This window comes from Hydractinia symbiolongicarpus, chromosome 2 (genome assembly GCF_029227915.1).
Source record: "Hydractinia symbiolongicarpus strain clone_291-10 chromosome 2, HSymV2.1, whole genome shotgun sequence".
NCBI lineage: Eukaryota > Metazoa > Cnidaria > Hydrozoa > Anthoathecata > Hydractiniidae > Hydractinia > Hydractinia symbiolongicarpus.
The window spans coordinates 13539229-13562850 of record NC_079876.1 but is presented as its reverse complement, the minus strand read 5'-3'; the positions used below and the strand labels follow the sequence as shown (position 1 = coordinate 13562850).

At 32.9% G+C, this 23622-nt stretch overlaps 1 protein-coding gene and 1 pseudogene across 4 annotated transcripts; both read left to right on the top strand.

The window, feature by feature from the left end:
• The first annotated feature begins 386 nt into the window (after positions 1-386).
• Positions 387-9481, top strand: LOC130629813 (stimulated by retinoic acid gene 6 protein-like; annotated as a pseudogene).
• A 1439-nt stretch (positions 9482-10920) lies between these two features.
• Positions 10921-23236, top strand: LOC130629530 (mitochondrial GTPase 1-like). 4 transcript variants are annotated; one of them, XM_057442773.1, is made up of 13 exons: positions 10921-11341; positions 11414-11514; positions 11896-11960; positions 12640-12744; positions 13378-13467; positions 13736-13792; positions 14133-14250; positions 16370-16434; positions 16580-16619; positions 16730-16786; positions 21417-21498; positions 22332-22420; positions 22789-23236. In XM_057442773.1, exons 3-13 carry the CDS (start codon positions 11898-11900, stop codon positions 22878-22880), a joined length of 858 nt encoding a protein of 285 aa, XP_057298756.1. In that variant the 5' UTR covers positions 10921-11341; positions 11414-11514; positions 11896-11897; the 3' UTR covers positions 22881-23236. The 4 variants fall into 4 exon arrangements, with proteins under 4 accessions (XP_057298756.1, XP_057298755.1, XP_057298753.1 ...); XM_057442772.1 differs by having other exon boundaries at positions 10921-11514; XM_057442770.1 differs by lacking the exon at positions 11414-11514 and having other exon boundaries at positions 10922-11341.
• Positions 23237-23622: the final 386 nt, after the last annotated feature.

Below are 23622 nucleotides of genomic sequence, written 5' to 3'. Positions count from 1 at the left end.
AAACATGTTGACTCGCTCACTAAAAAATATACTTAAGAATGACTATATTATATCGCTTGGAAACTGACCCAAAACGACGGAATTTTTGATATTTTTAATGTATAGGGGAACGAGGCTCGGAAATTGTATAGAAATCCTATATACTATCCACCGTGCTTTCTTTTCACATATATTTGCCTTATATAAGGAGGAAATGGGCTCCGCTTTGCTCCGCAAAAATTAAATTTAGATTATGAAGAGTTATGTTCTAACTCAATTTATGGATGCCGGTCCAACTTTATATTAGAAATTTCGGTGTTTGCGAACAATCACAGCAATATCAGAGAATTCCACGAAGAAAACAACACGCGTGCTACACATCGCACGCGTAAATCTATTTTAGAAAATTTGCGCGTGCGTTTTTTCGATTTTTTTTTTCTGGTTTATTTCACTCTTATCAGTCCCGTGAGTGTTAAGTGGTGTAAAAGTGCTAAATATATTAACAAAACACCTTGGTTCGTTGTAGGAAGTAACTTATAATAGGTAAATAACATATAATTAAATTTAAACAGTGGACGAAGAGACGCTGACACGTGCCACACGTTGCACTTACTGCAATGGTCTGCCATTTTGTTTGTAGTGCTATTTATCCCCAACCTTGTTCCCAGGGTTATATTTTCTCCGTGGGTTATCTATTATCTATAAAAATGGTAAAAATGGGAGTCATTTTTTATTTATTGAGGTTTCAAGTTTTGTTTGTTAGATTTTGGGAGACGGCTTGTTTGGAATAGTTTAAAGTTGTTTTTAAATTTAAAGTTGTTCTTTAGATTTTTAAAAGTAAAACAAGTATGTTATGTTCTTTTATACAGTTAGGAATTTTAAATTAAAATGTTCAACATACATTTAATTTCACACAGGCAGAAAAAAACACATTTAATTTAAACACGGGAAAAAAACACGGCGTTTAATTAACGTTTTTAAAAAAATTTAATTTAACCACAAGTGGTTATTAACTGTTTTTAATGATACAGTTGAAGCTGTCGATGTACAACGATTGATTTTTGGATGCTTAAAGCATAGCCTTAAACGGCGACATTAACTACGCTGTAGAAAATCAACTTTTATAATTCCTTCGTTAATTTTTTTTATTTTACGAGAGTAAAGAGCGTAATTAACGGGTGCGATGAATCGCACGCCTGAATAGCTGTTGCACGATGGTCAAATAGTATTTATATTATATAAATACTATTTGACCATCATTGTAGGTAAGAAAAGAAACAATCGCTATTTAAACAAGAGTAAGAAGGTTCATAGCATGTACCAGAAGGCTCCTATACCAGGCAAACACTCTTTTTTCCCACCAGCTTACACTTTTATTCTAACATTTAAAACTTCTCAGATATTTATAACAATAGTTAAGTTTACTAACTCTAGTTAATTGCATGCAGACATGATTTAGGTGGCTCCAACCCTGCATCACTACTCCACTGTCATGTTTGTTTTGATACATCTGCAATTTTTGTGCAAAAGGCTCTTTTTTCAAAAAAAAAAATTATTACGTTTACACTTGATGATCATCATCATCATCATCATCATTCTCGGCTTAACATCCATTTTCCATGCTAGCATGGGTTGGACGGGGTATATTAATGACCCTCTTCCAATCTGATCTAGACTGTGTTAGATCTACACTCAACTTCCTCTGTATCAAGTCTGTCTTTATAACCTCCTGCCAAGTCTTTCTCGGTCGGCCTCTGGGCTTTGCCCCAGGAACTATCCAGTCTCTACACTTTCTTACCCAATTATCCTCCTCCATTATTTCCAAGTGCCCCAGCCAGTTCAATCTTCTTATCTGGATAACATCTTTAATTCTACGGAGACTTAGCCTGCTTCTTAGCTCATCTGAACTCTTTCTGTCTCTCAGACTGGCGTTACACATCCACCTAACCATTCTCATATCATTCCTTTCTAAACGGTCAAGATCTTCCTGCTTCACTGCCCATGTCTCACTACCGTACAACATAACACTTCTTACACAGGCCTCATATGATGTCATAAGAAAATGATGAAACATGTATGTTTACACTTATCCTTTTTCTTTGCAGGTTGCTGCAAGGTATCAGGTTTTCCCGACCCACCAACTCTTTATGATAATTTGAGTCAGGTCTTCTGTCTGATTGCGTGAATCTGTCAGAAGGGTTATTTCATTTGTTGTCGATTGGCAGGTTGTATGTAATTCATGATAGTTTCCTTTGCTGCTGTTTTGCAGGTTGTATATGTTATTTCTTACTGGAAAGTAATGAAAATGACATTCTAGTATATATTTTATATTGATATTTAGTTCTTTAGATCCTACCATTTGTTAGTATAAATACAGAGAAATATAGATAAACATTCTAGTTTACATCTATAAATGACTTTTGTCCATATACGTTACAAAAGTTTTATTTGTAGCCGCTTGGCAAGTTATTCGGGCATTTACAGGTGTCTTTTTTACCACGTTTTTGCCGCTAGGTTCGATTTCTTTATATTTTTCAAATGATAACCATTTTCCTTGTTTATTAAGAATATTTTGTGTTTGTAAGCTGTCTTTGTTGAAAGTTTTTGTTTTTAAGCTGTTCTTGTTGACAGTTTGTGTTTTTAAGCATTTATTGTTGAAAGTTTGTGTTCTTAGGGTGGCAATTTGTCCTTTAACCTGTCTTAGTTGAGAGTTTGTAGTGGAATCTGGTTCTGGGTGACCAAATTTTATACATGTCAGTTTATCACAATAGTTATTTTTGGCAATATTTACATATGACGCAGCGCATCTTTGGATACTCCCTGATTTGGCTAATTTAAATCAAATTTTTTTGCTTCACCAGTTTTTTACTTTTATATTTCTGTGTAAAGTGTTGACATATTCCGAGCTTGGTTGTTTGAAATGTTTTTCAAATGTCTTGAGAATGAGATCTCCTTCCTCTACTTTTTTCTCTGGAAGCAATTATTCAAATTGTTCCTTCTATCACAATAGTACTGGTTTGTTACCTTTCCTTACACAATTCTTAAAAATTGTTTGAAAAAGTTTGAAAATAATTTTTTTTCTGCTATGGCAGAACCATCTCTATAATAATACGCTAATTCCGTGTGTCTGTGTGTCACTTTTGCAAAGTGGATTACATTCTTCAAAATTTTCTTTAACAAATTCTATAAAACATCGCCTATAAAATTGTTCTGTAATTTACCAAACTTTACCGATAAAATAGTATTGACGTCAAAGGAAAGTTAATTAAGATTAGTGAAGCCATTACAATGCACTTAAAACTTTGAGGCCAAATAACTTGAAAACGAGGTGGTGACGTCAATGTTTTTTCACCGCGTGGGTAACTAGGGACAACCTGGGACCAATTTGGGTAAGTTTTTCAAACCAGGGTCCCCGTATCCGTTTCGGAATGGACGGTTTGATGACGTCATCAAAAAACCTTTAAACCTTGATATCTCTGCAACCGTTTGTCAAAGATACATGATCATATACATTTTCTTGATCAGCATTTCAAGATCTTTGCGATGAAGGCAACAGGTATACATATTTCTAAAAAAAGGTCTCTGCTGATGTCTGCAAAATTTAAATGATGGTTGTTTTTCTCTGTTATCCTGCCTAAGTGGATTTTTCCACGGGCCTTATCGACTAGTCTCTATAATAATACGCCAGTTCCATGTGTGTGTCTGTCACTTTTGCAAACGCAATATTTTTTACCACCTGAATGCGTGAGTTTTTTAAGTTTTTTTGTTTTGTTTGCATTTGTCTCGCAACGGTTAGAAACCACGTGATAAAAATAAGCAATATGGTTCGCTCAAATACACATTTTTGAACGGGACGGCATTCAAATAGAAAGTTCCCTTGGCGTAAAAACAAACAAACATAAAATTTTCTCGACAAAGTTCTTGACAAAAGGCAAACTAAAGAAGCGGATAAAAAATGTCTCATTTTTGACGATCCCTCAATCATTAAAAAGTGCAGATATTAAAAGCAAGAAAAGTCAAAGTGGAGAAGTAGAGTGGATTAAAAAAACATATAATTTGGAAGAGGGTTACCATCGACACAAAACAACAAGAAAGAAAATGCAAAAAGTAAAGTGTTTCAAAAACGAATATATGAAAATGAAAGAAAAGTCCAAGTGAAGAAAAGTTAAGTCGAAAGCCACAAAAAGTTACTTCGGAAGTAAAGAGTAGAGCTAGAAGTAGTAAAGTTAAAAGTACAAAATGAATGCTGGAGTTTCAAGTGAATTGGAATTGAGAAAAGTAAGAATTTTGATACTTTTAGACGTTCCGTTTTTATATGTAGCACACTAAAAGTTGTCAAGGAAAATCACATTCTCAAATCCAAACGCATTGGAGTTTTATATTTTAACGCGTTTTTTATAAAAAAGCTAGCATTTGTTTACATTTTTTTGCATAATTATGTATCCACTGGTGCGTAACTAATGTGTTTGTCTTAAAATTCAAAATGCTGCATAAAGCTGTTAGCTGGCTACCAAACAATTATTCCAGCGAAATAGAAAGTTTTGGTTTGTTAAACTAACTGCGAATGTCATAATTTTTATTGTTTTCCTTTATATGTGTTTTACTATGGCTAGCTATAGAAAGAGGGTGCCGATAAGCCGCAAACGCCCGCATATATACGGGCGAGTTCGGGCGACTTTTCGAATAAAATTGGCGTTTGCCCCCGAAATCGCCCGCACTTTCCCGAAATCGCCCGGAACATTCCCGAAATGCAATTCCTTGTAACAAACCATGCGGACGATATTTGGGAAGAAGGCGCTTGAAGAGAAAGGAGTTAATATAGTTTATATATAAGTTATTTTTAAAGTAAACTTTCTCAAAAACCATCAAAAACAGTTTTTTTAAGAACTTCACTACCACATAGTAAGTTTATTTTAATTTTTATAGTTTTTTTGAATCACATTAGTGTCTGTTTTTTTTTCTTTTTCGGGCATTATTCGGGCCTGTGTGGGTTCTTTCGGGCGAATCCTTATATTTTTTTCAAAACACCGAACTCGCCCGAAAACGCCTGCACTTTTTACGGCGTATGCGGCTTATCGGCACCCTCGTGCTATAGACGTAGCTAAGTCTTCCCAGCCCAGTATTTATAACTGAGTGTCTTAGCTAATGTTTTGTTAGCTAGCTAATGTTAGCTTCAAGGCTCCCTCTTTTTTTTAGGTATTTATAGGTACCTTAGTAGTGAAACTTCTCTTCTTTTTTGAACACAAATTAGGATGTAACACTCTAGCTAGCTAAAAAATCTTTCTTGAACTTTTAGGAGTGTTAATCATTGTTTATGTCCATAGAGTATCATTTTTTTCATATTACCTGTAAACTTTACAAGGGGACCACAATATGACAAGTGGAACAAATTTTATTGAATTTAAAGTGTGTGTGTTAAGTTATTTTTTATTGTTTTGTTTCCTCATCCTGATAAACTTTTGTCAGCCTACGTGCAAAATGCCAAGTTATTTTTACAGGGGTTATTGACATTAGATTGGAGATTTATGTGGGTTTATGACTTTAGCTTAAAAAAAAATTCTGAGAGGATGGTTGTCAGTTTATATTTTTGCATTGCGAAGTGCTGTTTTTTGAAAGTTTGTGTAAACTTTTATGGAAATAGACTGAATGAATGCGTGTACCATTAGACCCATTTGATTTTCAACTATATAAATTGAAAATCAATATTCAAAATTTGTGAATAATTTTGATTTTCAATTTAATTTGAAAATCAAATGGTCCTAAGTGTACACGCATTCACATGCAACATACTGGGAGAACAAATTTTTGTAGTATTACTTTCATTGTAAGCTGTTGTGAAGCTAATGTCTGTTTATATTTCGAATTGTAAACTTTTGTTGGGAAAAAGTATGTGATCTCATTTTTACTGGAAGAAAATTTCATGGTTTCATGTTTTTGTTGATAATTTTACAAAATTTTGTAGTATATATATATATATATATATATATAATATAATAATTGTTTCGTGATGATAATAAAACTACTAAATTTTCTCACTGAAACTGTTTTTGTTGGCCAAGGACTGTATGCACTGAAATGACTGATTTTTCTATAATTTGATGTGTTTCATAACCTTTTATGGGTAATGGCAATATACAACATGCTGAATGAACTGATTTTTTTTGTTTCTTTAAAAACAAACAATAAAATTTGTTTATTCCAAATTTACTCCTTGCTCCCTCCCTGCTTCTTTGACATTTCAGTTTAAAATGTTTAGTAAAGGGCAGTACGGATCATCAGACAAAAATTAACCAGTTAATTTTTACATTTTGTGTATATTTTTACGGGAGAAGATTGTATGCAACTGAGTAAATGATTTTTCGAGATTTAAATTTGATGTTTTCCAAACTATGGCTTTTTGATATTGTTGTATAAGCATTTAGGAAAAAAACAATGTTTAAAATGTGTAAAAAACTTATTTTCATAGATATGTGCTTACTCTTGCAGGCCTTTCTTTTTGACACTTCAGATTAAAATACTAAAGGTTTTTAACATAATCACATAAGATGTTGTGACAGTCGGTTATTGTAACTGTGTTACTGTCGCTTTGTGATCAACTAGAATTGCACACATCCTTTTTTGACAATTACAGATTTATTTTTTTAGTAAAAGGAAATGTGCAATGTACTTAAATATTTGCTAACATCAATAAAATTATACGACAGATCTTTTTCTTTGCCCTTCTGCCTAAGTGGATTTTTCTTGGGCCTTATCCACACAAAATTTTGTAGAATTACACTTCATTTGACATTTTGTGTAAGATTTTATTAACATCTTTGCTAACATAGGAATTACTTCTTGCACACCTACATTTTGACATTTTTAGATTTATTTTTTTGGTAAAGGGCAGTGTGCAATATACTAAAATATTTGCCGATGTCAATAAAATTTATATGACAGATCTTTCCCATTGTCTTTCCGTTTGCCTTGTGATAAAGCCTGTAGAAAAACCTATATTTGTCTCTGCAACTCTTTGTCAAAAGCACACGATCCTATACATTTTTTATCAGCGTTTCAAGATGTATATGATGACTGATATACAAATTTATAAAAAAAAATTTGTACTCTGTGGGGACGTTGCTGACCTCAGAAAAATTTTTATACCTTTTTATCTCTTTAACCGTTCATCAAAGCACATTATCATGCACATTTTCTTTATTAGTGCTTTAAGCTCCACACAATGGAGGCAATGTGAAATGAATTAATTTCTTTTGTGGATGGTGATATCACTAAAATTCACATGACACTTCTTTTTCATTGTTATCCTGTCTGAGTGGATTTTTCCATCGGCTTTATCGACTAGTATTATATATTATTATCCAGATTATATAAATTTCAGCATTGATATCTGCCCAAATGAAAATATATATATTTTTTGTTTTATATGAGAATTTTATCAATTTTATATAAATTATAAGACCAGACTAAATCCTGCTATCAAATTTGAGACATTCTAGTCACATGACTAAAGTGCTTATTAAATGTTTTATATATATTTAGCTAATCTGATCCCTAAATTTAGAAAGAAATCAGGAGAGTGACATAGCGTTTATTTTTCTTTCTTTAGAAAAGCAACTAAACAAGATGAGCTCAACAAATGCAACATGTCAACTAGTGTGGAGTATAGCTATGCTGCAGCATTATACTGTTATACCTTCATTGCTGATAATCTTTGTACTTTATGCTTATGAATATTATAAAACTAGACAGGTTAAAGTTATTGCACCATTTCTGTTTCTACTGGACAATGATAAAAATCGCTTCATGGTAATACTTGCTTTTGCATCAATGATTGGAGATATTGTGCATCTTTTAATGAACAGTTCCACTGTTCTTGTGTTTCTGCCTGGGGTTATTGGGCAGGCTTTTTGTGGTACTATTTATATTATAGAGATTGGACTGATAAACTTTCCGTTATTTGCTTGTATTAATTCTTCATATGTTGTCATGGCGTATGTTTTTGGTGCATTGTTTACATTGTGGAAATTAATTTTTGTGTTGTTACAGTCTTGTTATTACTCCTGCTCCTTTAATGTTACGGAACTTATTTTGGTAAATGTTATGGAAAACTTACCCAGCATTTTAAGCATGTTGGCTCTTTTTGGAATATTTGTTAAAAATTGTTACATAAATTTGAAGCAAGGAGTGTACTGCAGACCGTTACTGGAGCATAAACTAGTGAACGACTATCAAATTACTTATGTGAAGAAAGCGCTTAATGTCCTTTCAAGAGACGCTGTAGATATTCATAGCAGCAACTTCCTTAAAAGATTGTACAGCAGATACAGCAAGCCTTGGTTTAAGTTTTCTACTGTGTTTTTATCATCTATCGTGGTTATCATGATTGTGTATTATTATCTGGCTGTTTTATCCATATATGGTTTCAGTAAAGCAAATGGGATTCTTCTTACTTCACTGGAGTCTAATATCAATTCAACCGAAAACATATACCCAACACTTAAGAAAACAATGGAAGGTTTTTACATTTCATTTTATGTTTCCTTTGCTGTAACTGGAATAGTGTATGGTCTGCTACTGCTTCACTTTATCTATTCACACCGTGCAAATGTGTTAACTCTGTATGCTGGCAAAAAAACTGATATTTCCAAACTTGTTAACTATCGATTAATGGTTTATTACAATTTATTCTTTCCTGGTTATTTGGTTGCATACATGACCTGGGGGATGATTGTTTTTTTCATTGTATTTTTCATTTTGTTCTTCCTGATATATGGATTTATTGTTTTGGCAGTTGATTTTCCATCTGTTCAAGAAGTTGCGGAAAATCTTTTAAGGTACCTTGCATCATACTTGCTTATGCCTTTGATAATTTATCTCCTACAATTACTGCTGGCATACAAAGTTTTCACTGTGAAGCCCTTATCAACAATTGCGATCTATGTAAGAAATTTGAAAATTTACCATATTGCCATGTACTTTTTCTTTTTCTTCAATATCGTTATTGGTGCTGTATCATGCTTATCCAGATCTTTCAAAGCATTTTTGGTCAGCATTTTGTTTGTTGGACAAATTGACCATACCGCAATGATTTCCAAGTTTTTCCAAAAATTTGATAGTGGTTTTTTAGCATACATTGGTTTCTTGCATGTTCAAGCTTCATATAAAAACCCAATTATGAGATATTTTTGTCAAATTTTATTAAATGAATCTTGCAAGAGCGATTCAACTATTTTAGAAGACGGTTATTGTTTGTTCACTGATTCAAGATGTATTGTTCGCAGACAACACATTGTTAACTCAGTTGCTTTTAATCGGTTTTTAGCATACACCTTGATAAACAATCCAAGTTTGGTTAAGGAAAGATTCAAGATAGTGAAACCAAGGTTACCAACGATAGTGTGTTGACATAATTTATATATTTTTCAATCAACTTTAAACTATTAAAATAAATATGTAATGTTTTATTCAAACAATTTTGTAAATAATACATAAATGAATGAAATATTGACTAATCATCATAATGCTCAATCATCATAAAACAAACGGCTTGTTGATTTCATATAAAGGAGCTTAAAAAGTTCTCTATAAATCTTTTTATTATTTTAAATTTTTGTTGTTGTTTTCCCAGATATAAGTCTTTACAGTTTAAATACTTATGCAGAATTTAGATACTCAGAAAGAATTGCTTGTATAAATGATAATCAGGGTAAATAAGTAATACCATAATGCTTCCAACCTTAAACCTAAGATTTAGGATAAAAGTGATTAAGTAAGTATACTTTCACTATTGCCTATGAGGAAGGGGCGTCTATTCGACGGGGGCGTTTATTTAAAAAATGACTGAAAAGGAGGGGCGTCTATTCGATGGGGGTGTTTCATAGAAGGGGGCGTTTATTCGAAACATTACTGAGAATAATAAACTGGATAGGTTAAAACATATTTACATCATCATATACCTTGATAAACCCCTAAAACAGTGCTTTATTTATTTTAACACACAGTGGCATACATTAATTAGTAGGTTTATCAAAGCTTGTTATGAAGATTAAAAACAAAACAAATCATACACATCTTTTCCAGCTCTTAATCATATGTTACATCTGAAAAAATATATTTTTATGTATAAGGCAGGGTATATAAATCTTCACATATGTCTTTATTTTATTTTTAATTTTCCTGATTAATTTATTTTTTATGAGTGTTTGTACAGGGTTACCACGCCTCCTCATAACTCCTCACATCTCAAATGTCCTCAATTATTTTTTAAATTTAGGTTTTCTTCTCAAATCTCCTCAAAAAAATATGACATTTGGTTATTTTGTATGCTGTTTTTATATTATTTATGTTGAATCACAACAATTTATGGTATGCCTGCAAACATTACTTTTTTTGTTGTGTTTGTATTTGAAGGAAGAGTTCTTAGTTATCTTTTGTAAATAATATTAAGATCTTTGTGTTAACAATTATTAAAGTGTAAATATGTCACCTCCGCCATGTTGTTTTGACAATATGTCAATGTTTACATATAAACTGATCAGATGAAATGTAAAAGATGTGATTATTTTTGTATTGTATATATATCTTTCCAAAATTTTCTTTTTTACAAATTTTTCTAAATTTTTTTATTTTTAAAGAAAGGCAAAAAATTTATTGTTTGTTGTTATTTATTGCTAATTTGTCCTTTATAATTGTCTGTGATGTGTGCCCAAAAAATAAATAAATACTTTTTTCTTAATTCAGTATTTACTTATTTATTTAGAGAATAATAGACATCAAAAACATTTTGACAACAAATTTTTACAAACGCAAATGCAAATTTTTGTTTTTGAAAAGATTTACTGTGGCAAATAATTGCTGAACAAATAAACTAAGCCACCCGCTGTGACATTTCCATAGTTTTGTAACATTCATTTTTACTAAACAAAAAACAACGTATTTTAATCCTGAAAACCAATGCATGACACAAAAACCTTCTTCACTTATAATTATGCATATACCTTGTTGTGTATTTTTATGCCATTTACTTCCTCACACTTTATTTTTTTTCCAGTATAAATAATGAGAAATTAAGGCATGAGATACATTTTTAATTTTATTTTCATTCCACTAAATGGTTTATTGTAGCCATATTTTAGACTTGCTTTGTGTCAAAATAAAATTATTAATATACTTTGACTTATTTAAAATCAAAATTGTCTTTAAAATCTAGTTAAGTTTGAGTACTGGTTTTAAATATATAACAATATTATAGAGAGAAAATTAAATTTAACACGCATAATGGCAAGCAGACCTTCATTCAAGTTTCCAATCTATTTCTTACCAGATATTTTCCACAGAGTTCTTCCATTCCATATGGCGAAAGGTAATAATGCTATTATTAAATATTACCTAACTGATACAAAAAAATTAATTCGTTTGTGCCTTATTATAACAGGGTTTTTTATGGACTCATACTAACTGGTTTGGAAAGCCATTATTTAAATAGTGTGACAAAACTGAATTCCATTCAATTTTGAACTATCCTGAAATACAAAAGTAAGTTCCCAAGCAAATGTGTTGTTATATTTTAGACGGGATGTAGTCAGATAATAAATGATTTTGTAATGTAGAATGCAAGTAAGCAAAAAGCTGTACTTTTGATTTTTAGTTTTGTATTGCAACATCAAACTGGTCAGTGTTTGTTGAATATTACACTAATTTAGCAGACGTTTATAACTTTAAGTTTAATTTGTAATACAATAAAAGGATATCTTTCGTGTTATTTTTAAATATGATGCAATGACAGCTAAAAAAAAGGAGCGTGAAATAAACTTTAATGGCTGACTGTAAGTGTTTCTTGATCATTCAACAATTTCGGATGTACATGTTGGTTTGCAAATTGCAAGCTATTATTTTCTTTCTTTATTTCTTATTTAGGCATGCGAGCAATGAGGGGCATTGTTAATAATTGTGATTGTGTTATTGAAATACGAGATGCTAGAGTAAGTTTATTTTTTCAGTTTTAGTGTTTTGTATTCTCTTGTCAAAAGGATCAGCACGATTCTTCCTTGGAAAAGACATCGCGTTAACGTCATTTTTTACCTTTCTCTCTGTCTTAAAACATGCAAAGGTATTCATCCTGAAACTATAAGTTGTTGTTATATCCTGTGTTTAATTTGTACCAGCGAAGCAAACAAATATTGTTTGTGGTAATTTTTGTGATAATGTTTGTGATATTGTTTGTAATAATAATAGTAAGTGATAATGTCACATAAATGAACAAATAATATAAAAAGATGTTTAAAAGAGTATTAAAATCGTTCTTTAGAGTAAACATTTGTGAAGTTGGGGAATGTTAAGGGAAATAAATTCGGTCCGACAAGAGTGATTCCACCTTTTAGCAATGCTTTTCAGGGATTTTTACCCAATTGGCAAAATAAAACACCTGAATAGAAGTTTTTTCGCTCTGGCAAAGATAAACTGTTTGATTGGGAAAAATGGAACAGGTGTAAACCTGCCTTTATACCTTCCAAACAAAAGTGTCATCTACAATTTTGCGCTTGTGACCTGCAATCAGTTCCAAAAGGCTGTAGAGCAAGGGACAGGGTTCAAGATTTTCTGACTATATAGTGAATAGAATAACTCCAGGGACAACTGCAATTAGGTTGGTGTTTTCTTTAGGTTCCATTTTCCAGCACCAATCCACAATTTGAGGATTTGTATGCAAATAAACCCAGAATAATACTAATGAACAAAATAGATATTGCTGATGAAAAGAAGACAAAGGTTTGTGTACGCATATTTTTAAATATTAATAAATCCAATATGAAAGGGTGCAAGGGAAAGTAGCTGTTGAAATCACTGTGATATGTTTTTGATTAAATAACTGCACTGATGTGTGAAAAACATTGAAACAAAACTGGATTATCAAAACTAGTTCATAAGCTAAATTAATTGGTTTGTGCGCCTCACTGTACCAAAGTCATTTACATCTTTGCATATTATGTCAAGTGGAAAAGGTATCAGTTGTTTTTTCACATTCAAAAGGCCTACTAAATAAACTTACAGAGCTCATCAAAAATACAGACACAGAAACAAATTTGATTTAAAAATCTCTGTTATAATGCCCGTATACGTCTGTTCGTCCATCTGTCTGTCACGCAAAATGGTAGCCTAGCTGCGACGGGCGAACCTGTGGATTTTTCCACGAGCTAACGACTAGTTTTATAATAATATGCTAACTGTGTCTGTATGAGGCTATTCCGCCATCATTTCTTTACCTTAAAAATAAGGAAGAGCATACTGGCAATTTATATTCACAGCCTGTAGATTTCATCAATAATTAAAATTTGCGCGTTATAGTGTCCTGGTACCTTCTTAATTACAAATATACTTGTTTTATTTTTTAAATTTGTTTAGGAAATCTCAAATAAAATATTGAAGGATGATGATGCTGATGCAGTATTGTTTAGTAACTGCAACGCTCGATTTAATCATGCTATTAAACAGGTACAATGTTGCTCTTGCACACAGTTGCTGCAGTAGTGAATAAGTTAAGCTGATGCTTTGTTGTTAGCTAGGTCTTTGTTTCTACTTCATGCACCTTATTTAAGACTAGATATTATAAAAATTGAAAACCTGACATCAATGTGAAAGGTGGTGCCCAATTTAGAATAGTAATTTAAAATAATAATTTAGAAAGTTAAAAATGTTTTTGTTTTGACATAGTCTTGTTTTACCTTTGTTTAGAAAGTTATTGCATTTATTTTATTTTCAGGTTATGCCAGTGTTAAAGCAGATTTTTACAGAACAAAATAGAGTCAAATCTGAACAGGTAATTGTTATATATATCTCAGTTGCTTTAATACACCTTTAATTTAAGGCTGAATTTAAGAAAAGGCAAATAGTCCCAGCAATGGCTTTGTACTATACTTTTTAATTTATAACGCACATTAAAATAATAAAAAAAGTGGTCAAAATATCAGTACAAAATGAGAGCAGACACCACACGTAAAATTATAATCTTTGGTTAAAGTGAAAATTCTTGTTTCTTATATAAAATAGATTACATCTTCCCCAAATTTTCTATCTTGTTGTTATAATGTGAGACACGTGTGAAGGGATTGTTGCTATTTCAGCCACTAAAATTTGATATATATCCAATGTCTTTATAGTGTGAGACACCTGTGAAAGGATTGCATGAACGACAGTATAAAGTAATTGTTTGTGGAATTCCTAATGTTGGAAAGTCATCATTTATAAACTCTGCAAGACGCCATTTTATGTCAAAAGGTAAAAATTTCTTATCACAATGTTTTGTGTTATCCTTGGCGTAAATATTTCACATAAAACGCTTATTGTATATATAAGTTTAAGTGAAACAATTAAAAGTAAAATTGGCAAAAAAAGTTCGCACAAAATGAATTTTACCAATAATAGTGCTCGTTACATAGTCCCCATATTAATATTTCCGTGTTCTGTCTATCAGTCAAAAGGATGTCATGCGAATCAGACGCGAAATGTTAAAACCACAAATAACAAATGCAATATATTTTCCAACTTTTGGAATTGCTCACGCGTAGTAAGCCACTCATGAGCCCTGATTGTTACAAATAACCAATCATTAATCATTATGGTGTTAAGCTTTAGAGGCCCCTTTTGTTGACCTTTTGCATGTCACAATAATTACATAATCATACTTTCTAGCTATGTTGATAATTCTTAATTATTTTGGCCAGCTGCTCAGCTAAAAAGTAAAATTGGTTATAGGTTGGCTGCAACAAACATTTCAGATGGTTAATTAATGCTTTTGTATGTTTAATATACTTAGTTAGTTATACTTTTAACATTGTGTTAAAGTTGGATGAAGGTCTAATTGATACAATAACAGGCATTATTTAGGTCGTAATGCACCAGGTTGTGATACGTTTACTGCGAGTTATTTTTTGGGCTTTCACGACAAGTTATTCCACATAATAAAAATGGTGGGTGATAGTTTTAGCTAGATTGTTAACGACAGGGATTTTTATTTAAACCAACACTCATACCTACACAATACCTATATGTACGGAATGTTTTACCTACACTTTATCACTCAACATAAAGTTCACTGTTGGGTTACCCAGCTAGCTTACTTTAATGGTGAAGCTTTTATGTCAATGCAAATACACCTGTAAAGCTATTTGGTGAAAATAATTCTTGTTTACATATTTCCAACACTATTTACTATCCTGAGAGTGTGGTGCTGGTTCACAAATTGTTATTATCTATGTCCGAAATGGTCAATTACAACATTACATAATGTCTAACCACTGGTAACTTGGATTTGTTTCTTTTATTCTTCTTGAAATACGTTTAAGATTGCGATGAATCAAGACTTTTTTTCACCTTAAGTTGATGTCCAAAGTTTAGAACTGGTTAAAATTATCGTATAGGAGTAAAATGAAATGACTTTAGAATGTTGCTTTAATCACTCTGATATATCAAAAAAGGTTTACATCAAGTGTTGTTCATAGCCAAAATGTTGTTCATAGCAAATGTTGTTCATACCAAATGTTGTTCATGGTGAATGTTGTTCATAGTGAATGTTATTTCGAGCGAATATTATTGAGAGCAAATGTTGTTCATAGCGAATGTTGTTCATAACGAATGTTGTTCATAACGAATGTTGTTCATAGCGAATTTTGTTCAGAGCGATTGTTGTTCATAGGGAATGTTATTCATAATGAATGTTGTTCATAGTGAATGTTGTTCACAGTGAATGTGGTTCATAGTAAATAGTGTTCAGAGTAAATATTGTTCAGAACCACTGTTGTTCAGCGCAAATGTTGTTCATAGGGAATGTTGTTCAGAGCGATTGTTGTTCATAGCGAATTTTGTTCATAGCAAATGTTGTTCATAGTGAATGTTGTCCAGAGCAAATGTTGTTCATAGGAAATGTTGTCCATAGGGAATGTTGTCCATAGGGAATGTTGTTCATAGGAAATGTTGTCCATAGGAAATGTTGTCCATAGGGAATGTTGTTCATAGCGAATGTTGTTCATAGGAAATGTTGTTCATAGGGAATGTTGTTCATAGGGAATATTGTTCATAGCAAAGGTTTTTGAGAGCGAATGTTTTTGAGAGCAAATGTTTTTGAGAGCGAATGTTTTGCTAATAGCGAATGTTCCTCAAAGCGATGGTTGTTCATAGCGAATGTTGTTCATAGCGGATGTGGTTCAGATTGGATGTTGAGTGTTCAATGCAATTCGTTTTTATGTTACTGTTGAAAACAAACGTTCTCGTTTTTATTTACAGCTTAACAAAGCGAGTTTAGATAACTTTAAAATTTGCATCTTGGAAAGCGTAAAAGGGTTTGCAGAAACAATTTTAACCACTTTTTACTATGTGATATGCTTTTTTCTACATGCAGGAGGAAAAGCTACTCCCGTTGGTAAAAAGCCTGGTGTAACACGGTCTGTCATGCAATCCATAAAAGTAAGTGTGGTATATAGTTGTTTGATGTACTGCAGGTCGTTTCTGGTATTTGTATTTGTCCTAATTTTGAAGTCCATGAGACCACTATCTTTACGTGCATTAAACCGACTTTTATTGTCATACTTAATAGTTTTGTTAATTCTAGATGTCTCAATCTCCAAGAATTTTATTGCTCGACACTCCAGGTATTATTCAGAATAGTTTTTTTAGCTTTTTTATGCAACGTTTTCAATGCTGGAAGAACTGATTTCATCGCAGAAAAAATGTTTATATCAATGTTATTTTTGTTATGTAGGTATATCATATCCGGAAGTACAAGACAGTATGACCGGAATCAAGTTGGCATTAACCGGTATGTAAGCTTTTGTATAACAAAACACTTTCAGACAAGTTTTACAAACTTGATTTTACGTACAGTGAAAAAATCTTCAAATTTGCATAGACAATTTTAGGCTTACCTTCTCCGCAAGTAATAATTGACCGATACTATTGTTACCCGCGGAAAAGGCTGGACTGAAATTTTATATCTTAGCATAGTCATAAGAAAAAGAGTCTGGTGAATCGCGTGGCTCTATTGTTTATGTTTTTGTTAGCAGAATATACCTAGTACCCAGTGCTTTGACTGCACGCAGGTTAGTTACTGTAAACATAGGATTAACAAACATTTAAACAGAATTATCTTTAACATGCCTGGCAAAAATTGCTCTATATACGGTTGCACAGTTTCACAAAGAGCTAAATATATAGGTCTATCTATTTTTAAAGTTCCTGCTGGTGAGAATCAATTTGACAAGTCGTGGAGAGAAAAGTTAGTTGCTGTTGTGATAAAAGATAGGGAAGTTGATCATGCTCTAAGGGATAGAATTCAAAGAAAGAAAATATATATTTGTGAAAAGCAACTCAGCGAAAATCAAATGAATCGTAATCACTCTAGCAGAACAACACTTGTTCCCAGTACTATCCCTACAATAAACCTTCCTATCAAAAGTTTTCCTTCATCCTCCACATCTTCTAAGCCTCGTCAATCAGCACAATCTATTTTGCAGAAAAAAATTGATCCAGTGGAAAATGTCATTACTGATCGGTACAAGTCATTTACAGATTTTATTTCTAAAACTCAGTTGTTGAAATTAGTCTACAGGTGATTGTGCTTTTCTTGCCTGTCATGATGCTATCCACTCAGTTCCAAAGTTTGAGATATATGTTGGTAATAATCTTGTTTTCACTGTTCGTGTTTTTTTACCGTCCGTTCCTGCTAAACATGACATTCTCATTCACTGAAACTTAATACAATTACATATTTAACAAGATTAATTATGGATTTGAAATTATGCCTAGGTTTGACCACTTTGCTGGTAGCTGTCTTGAGCACTGTGTTCCAAAAGTATTTAACATCAAGGATAGCACTAGTGCACCTCTTCATCAAAGCAAATGGTATCGATCTCCAAATTGCATAGTTCTTATTCCACCTTGTTCTGAAAAATGATTGAAATGTGTTAGGTCGGAATCAAAAGAAAGCCTAAGTTTGAAAAGGAAAAGGGACAATTTAATTTCACCTGCCAAACTTAAAGCACCAATTTCCATGACTTTTCCAGAACGAATCATAAAAACCCTTCAAAGTCATCGGTTGGAAAATAAAGAATTAATGAAGAGTTAAATAAAATGCAAGATGAAATTTCCACTTGTGCAGTTCCAGTCAAAAAACGTCTTGGTGAAGATTTCATAAAAATTATGTCAACAACTAGTCGCAAGATATCACCATTCATGAAATGTTTTTGGGAAGAGCAGCAGAAATATTTATCATCATCGAAAACTGATGTTCGCTATCATCCTATGATCATTCGTTACTGCTTGGGTTTAACTGCAAAATCCCCCGCCTTTTATGATGATATTTGTGTTGACGATAAAAAAGACAGTGGTTTCTTGGTTCTTCCTAGTAGACGTCGTTTAAGGGACTATAAGAACTATATTTGTCCAAAACAGGGCTTTAACAAAGACGTTATCCAGGAATTGTGTAATATGGTCTTCAAATTACAACCACATGAGAAATATGCAATATTATTAATGGATGAAATGAAAATTCAAGAAAGTCTTGTGTGGGATAAGCATAATAGTGATCTTATCGGTTTTGTTGACCTTGGTAAAATTGATCTAAATTATGTTGCGTTGAAAAAGATTGATGAAATTGCATCTCATGTTTTTCTCGTGAGCAGCATTGTAAATCCTTTAAAATTTTCGTTTGCAAATTTTGCTACTACCAATGTCACATCAATTGTTTTCTTTCTTTAGGAAAGTGGTTGGCATACTGGAGGAAAAATGTGGCATAAAAGTTGTTGGTGTCACAAGTGATGGAGCATCTCCAGACCGACGAATGTACCATATGCACCTAAACATCACCCGTGTAGCTGACATTAATGCAGAAGTGGACGTAACATAACGCACTTTGAATGTGATGGCGGATGAGGAACGGTCCATCTACTTCATCTCAGATCTACCACACTTATATAAAACAGCCCGCAATTGCCTGAGTAATTCTCTTGCAGCAACATGTCCCAGAAATATGTGAAATGATGGAAGTTATATTACCTGGAACTATATTTCAAAGTTATTCCTTGATGACTTAGACTGTAGGTTACATCTTGTTCCCAAAATAACAAATGACCACATAAGCTCACACCATATTCAGTCATGAATGTACGTCTGGCAGCACAAGTGTTAAGCAAAGCTGTCTTTACCGCTCTTCAATTGTATGGACCACCAGAAGCTAATGGAACTGCCAAATATTGTAATATGTGTTCGACCAATTTTCGACTTTCTCAACGTCAAGAATACCAAAGAAGCAGCAATTAAACGTAAACCATTTCTTAAACCGTACACATCTGTTGATGATGAAAGATTCTTATGATTGACCGAAACATTTCTAGGATATTTCAAAACGTGGAAGGATTCAATTGCTGATAGGCCTGGTAATTTCACAGATAATATTAGAGCAACTATGTTTATCTCATGGAAAACCTACCAAGGAATCAAAATCACTGTCCATTCTACTGTTGAAGAATTAATCCAGTATTTAATTAATAATGGAGTTCCATATGTACTGACAGAAAGATTTTTTCAAGATCCCCTTGAAAACTACTTTTGTCGTCAACGTGCAATTGGTCATAGGAAGATAACCCATCAATCCGTGATTTTGGTTATAATGACAACACAATTAAAACACACAATATTTCCGACCCATGGCTGGTAACTGTCATGAAATTGATATCGAAACTGTGCCATGCCGTAAGAGCAATTAAACAAACTTGGAAGAAAGAAGAAACTAAAAACGGTTATTTTTATAGCCACACATTTATAAAAAACATTAAATTTGCTTAATAAGCAAGAACAACCACTGTATTCCAAATGATGACAGGTAATATCAATTTAAAGCTTTATCTGCTTAACACAAACATTAATAAAAAATATTTTAAAATACCTTAAAACCTATATACACTACCTGGACCTTTTTGTAGACTACTATAATTATTTATTATACCATGTGCCAAAATAATATTGTTTTAAATTTTGTTGCTATAAAAATAGCAGTTGCAACAGGTTTATAGTCACTATTCTGGACTGTTAGTGTCAATGTCTATCTGAAAGATTGCTTGAAGACTTCTTGATTTCAGTGCGTAGTGATCGAGCTTTTTTCTGTTTTGATGCAATTTTGTGCAGCTCACATTTATCTTTCACAAATGAAAAAACACAAACACGAACATAAAGCATGATGAGATGCTCAACTAAGTTCATTGCTAATTCTTTTGTGACTTTTTCGGTTGAGTGTGATGTTATTTTGTTGTAATTACAAAGCACAACAGGGTTCTCAAGCAGGTCTGAAACAATATTCTTACTATCAATTGTCGCAGTACGAACTTCAAGTTCTGCACAACAAAAAGTTCTGAAAACATCATCGGTTACTGACCATAACCCTCCTTGATATTTACTAAATCAGAATTTTTATCGTCTTTTACAAGACACGACTTTCCAGCTAATAAGATGTCTAAACTTTGAACTCCAAGCATACTTCTTGATTTTTTTTTGATCTCCTAATGCGACGATATAGGGTACTAAATACGTAAGCACTTAGATATTGGATTATGTTTTTTTCTTTGGGTGAAAAATTTATATGGGCAGAAAATTCTGCAGTGTTTTCTTTTACGTGATTAGCCATTTCAAAACCAAGGAGAATAGAGCTTCGATTTGATAACTTCTGAAAACAATATTTTCTGAAACAGATTTGCAGAAGGCCGGATAAAACTTTTCAGGATCACCTTTAAAACTACCAATCACATCTCTGACCAGACTATAAGAAAAGTTTGGCTCGTCGTTTGTAATAACATAATTGACAAATTAATTTCTGGTCTTCTCACTAGAGCATTCATCTTTAGAAAGTTTACTTGTACTTAATTGGGCTTGCTTACTTGGTGTTACTTCTTAAAGTATAACAGATGGAGCTTGGTTTCAGCAGTAGTAAGGTTGTTGTCATTTAACTGGTTTGGTGGCTGACGATGTTTCGCATTTCGATGTCTTGTGATTCCCCGTTTTGTTTTGCATGTTTTGAAGCATATATCACAGGAAAAACTACTTTCAGAAGGGTCGTCAACTATTTCTTCAACAATTTCGGACAATTCTTTAGTTAAATCACGATTTTTCTCTAATAAATCTTCATCAATAACAGCCAAGATTGCATCAAAATCATCTTCACTAAAGTAATACTCCCCAAGAGCAGCCATTATTGATAATTCTGTGCAGTCTTAAACCGGTCACCTCGATTTAGGAAGCATATCTGCTTGTGAACAATAGGACGGCCCTGAATTACCAGACTAACTCTTTTTCTTATGACTATGATTATAGTTAGTCAATTCACACGAAATAACATTGAACAAATTAAGGTTAAAAAACTAGGTTTTACTTCTGTGGCATTGAATAACTTATTTCTGCAGGAACATTTCCCGATCACGTGATTGGAGAAGAAGTAATTGCTGACTACTTGCTTTATGCGCTCAACAAACAAAAGAACACCAGGTTAGCCTTGATACTAGTCATCGGTTTATGTTAATATAGTAATATTGACCACAGGATAAACCAACTTAAACAAGAAGCCCTGGGGACTCTAAGAATTTCCGCTCGCTACAAAAATATTTGATGACAACCTGCTAATTCGTTGTGTTATTGTGCCAAACATTCGAAGAGGTTTGGTGCATGAAGCTCTGAAGATAAAGCACACAAGTGACATCATATCTAACAACAAACGCAAACAAAACGAAACGTGTCATAATAAACTCATATTTTAAAAGAAAATGCTAAAAAAAAATATAGCCTATCATTCATGGTTGAAAGTCTTGCTATTGAAATGTTTATGGTCTTAAATGGCATTTAGTTGACAAAAAATCAAAATTTTGATGCCACCACCATGTTCAGCATACCTTTTTTATTAACTGTGGCAATTTTTTGTCAAAAATAAAGTAGTTTTAATTTTTGGACCAATTTTGGCCTAAAATGACATTTAGATAACAAAAAATCAGAGGAACGTGAAATTCCAGGGTCGATTTTTTCTCAAAAAATGCTCCAAAAGAAAAAAACGACGGTTTTAAAGAATTTCCTACGCCTTCGGGCGCGGAAATTCAATAACATCTGGTTAGCCTAAAACCATATATCGATAATCGGTAAAGGAACTTCAAAAACATCATGTTAACTTCAATACTAATATGTTGAGTATGAAAGAACTTAAGTTGGAATTTGTTGGTTTATAACGAATTAATATGCGGCATGACTTAATTTATTACACTTTTTCTTGTATTTGTCAACAATCTTTTTCTCTTGTTTTTACCTCCCTGTTCGTACTTTATTTTTTATAGGTATCTAAAGATGTGTGCGCTAAAAGAACCGTGCGACGATTTTGATAAAGTGATATACTCACTAGCTGAACAGAGAGATCTCATAAGGGGTACGTTAGTTACCTTACTTGATATTCCTGAAATGTCTTCATTGAGTACAAGTGACGAAGGTAAACACTGAGTGGGTGTAAGCTAGGGCATCATCAGATAAACACCCCTTAAAAAAGACGGGATTTTAATAATTAGACGAAGAAAAAAATTGAAAATAGGGTGTTAAGCCTATAAGGGGTGTCTAAAATGGGGAGTGTTAACTAAAAGCGTTGTGGTATTCAAAAAAGTCAAAACTATTTCACATGCAAGGCTAAAAAAATGATTTTGCTTTTGACCGAAGTATATTCAAGTTCAAAATCTGTTAGATGAACTGTTGTAAGTAACCGCTACTTACGTTGGTGACGTAACTATACTGTTTTAATTTTAGATTCTCGACCAGATTACCGACGTTGTTCGATATTGTTAATACAAGCTTTCAGAAATGGAAGGTTTGGTCGTATTACTCTCGACGAAACGTGAAACCTCGCACTTACGATGGATCGTGCTACGCTCAATAAAACGTGAAACGTCGCTGTTACGGTTGATCGAGTTGTGTTACTCTCGATGAAACGTGACACCTCACTGTTACCATTTATCGTGACACACTCAACAAAAAGTAAAACGTCACTGTTACGATAGATTGTGTTACGCTCAATGAAATATGAAGCGCCAAAATTACGATTCATCGTGTCACACTGAACAAAACGTGAAACGTCACTGTTACGATAAATCCTGTTACGCTCAACGAAAAGTGAAACGTTACTGTTACGATTGGTTGTGTTACTCTGTACGATTCGTAAAACTTTATCTTATAATACATGTAATCATGGTTCGAAGTTCAGTTGAAATTTCACCATTCATCGTCAAGCCATTATCCAAGCCTGCAACAGCCTATAAATACTTCGCCTGTGAATGCGTTGCTATAGTATAAGCGTACTTACAAAGTAGGACGCCTGCTTAAAGTCGAGCATTTTTAAATTATACCCCACATTTCGCCGTTTAATTCGCTTCATGAAAAATACCCCTAAGGCCAATCTTTTGGCCTGACTTTGGGCAGGAATAAAGCCACCCAAAGTAGGGCATTTTAATAATGACAACTTTTGACTGACCGCTCGACTTTGTGTGTTCATGTTAGGTAATTGATTCAGTAGAAAACTTTCAGAAAACGTCTACACGTGAACAGAAATTGACCAACTTAAACCCTATTCGGTCAGGGGGGGAT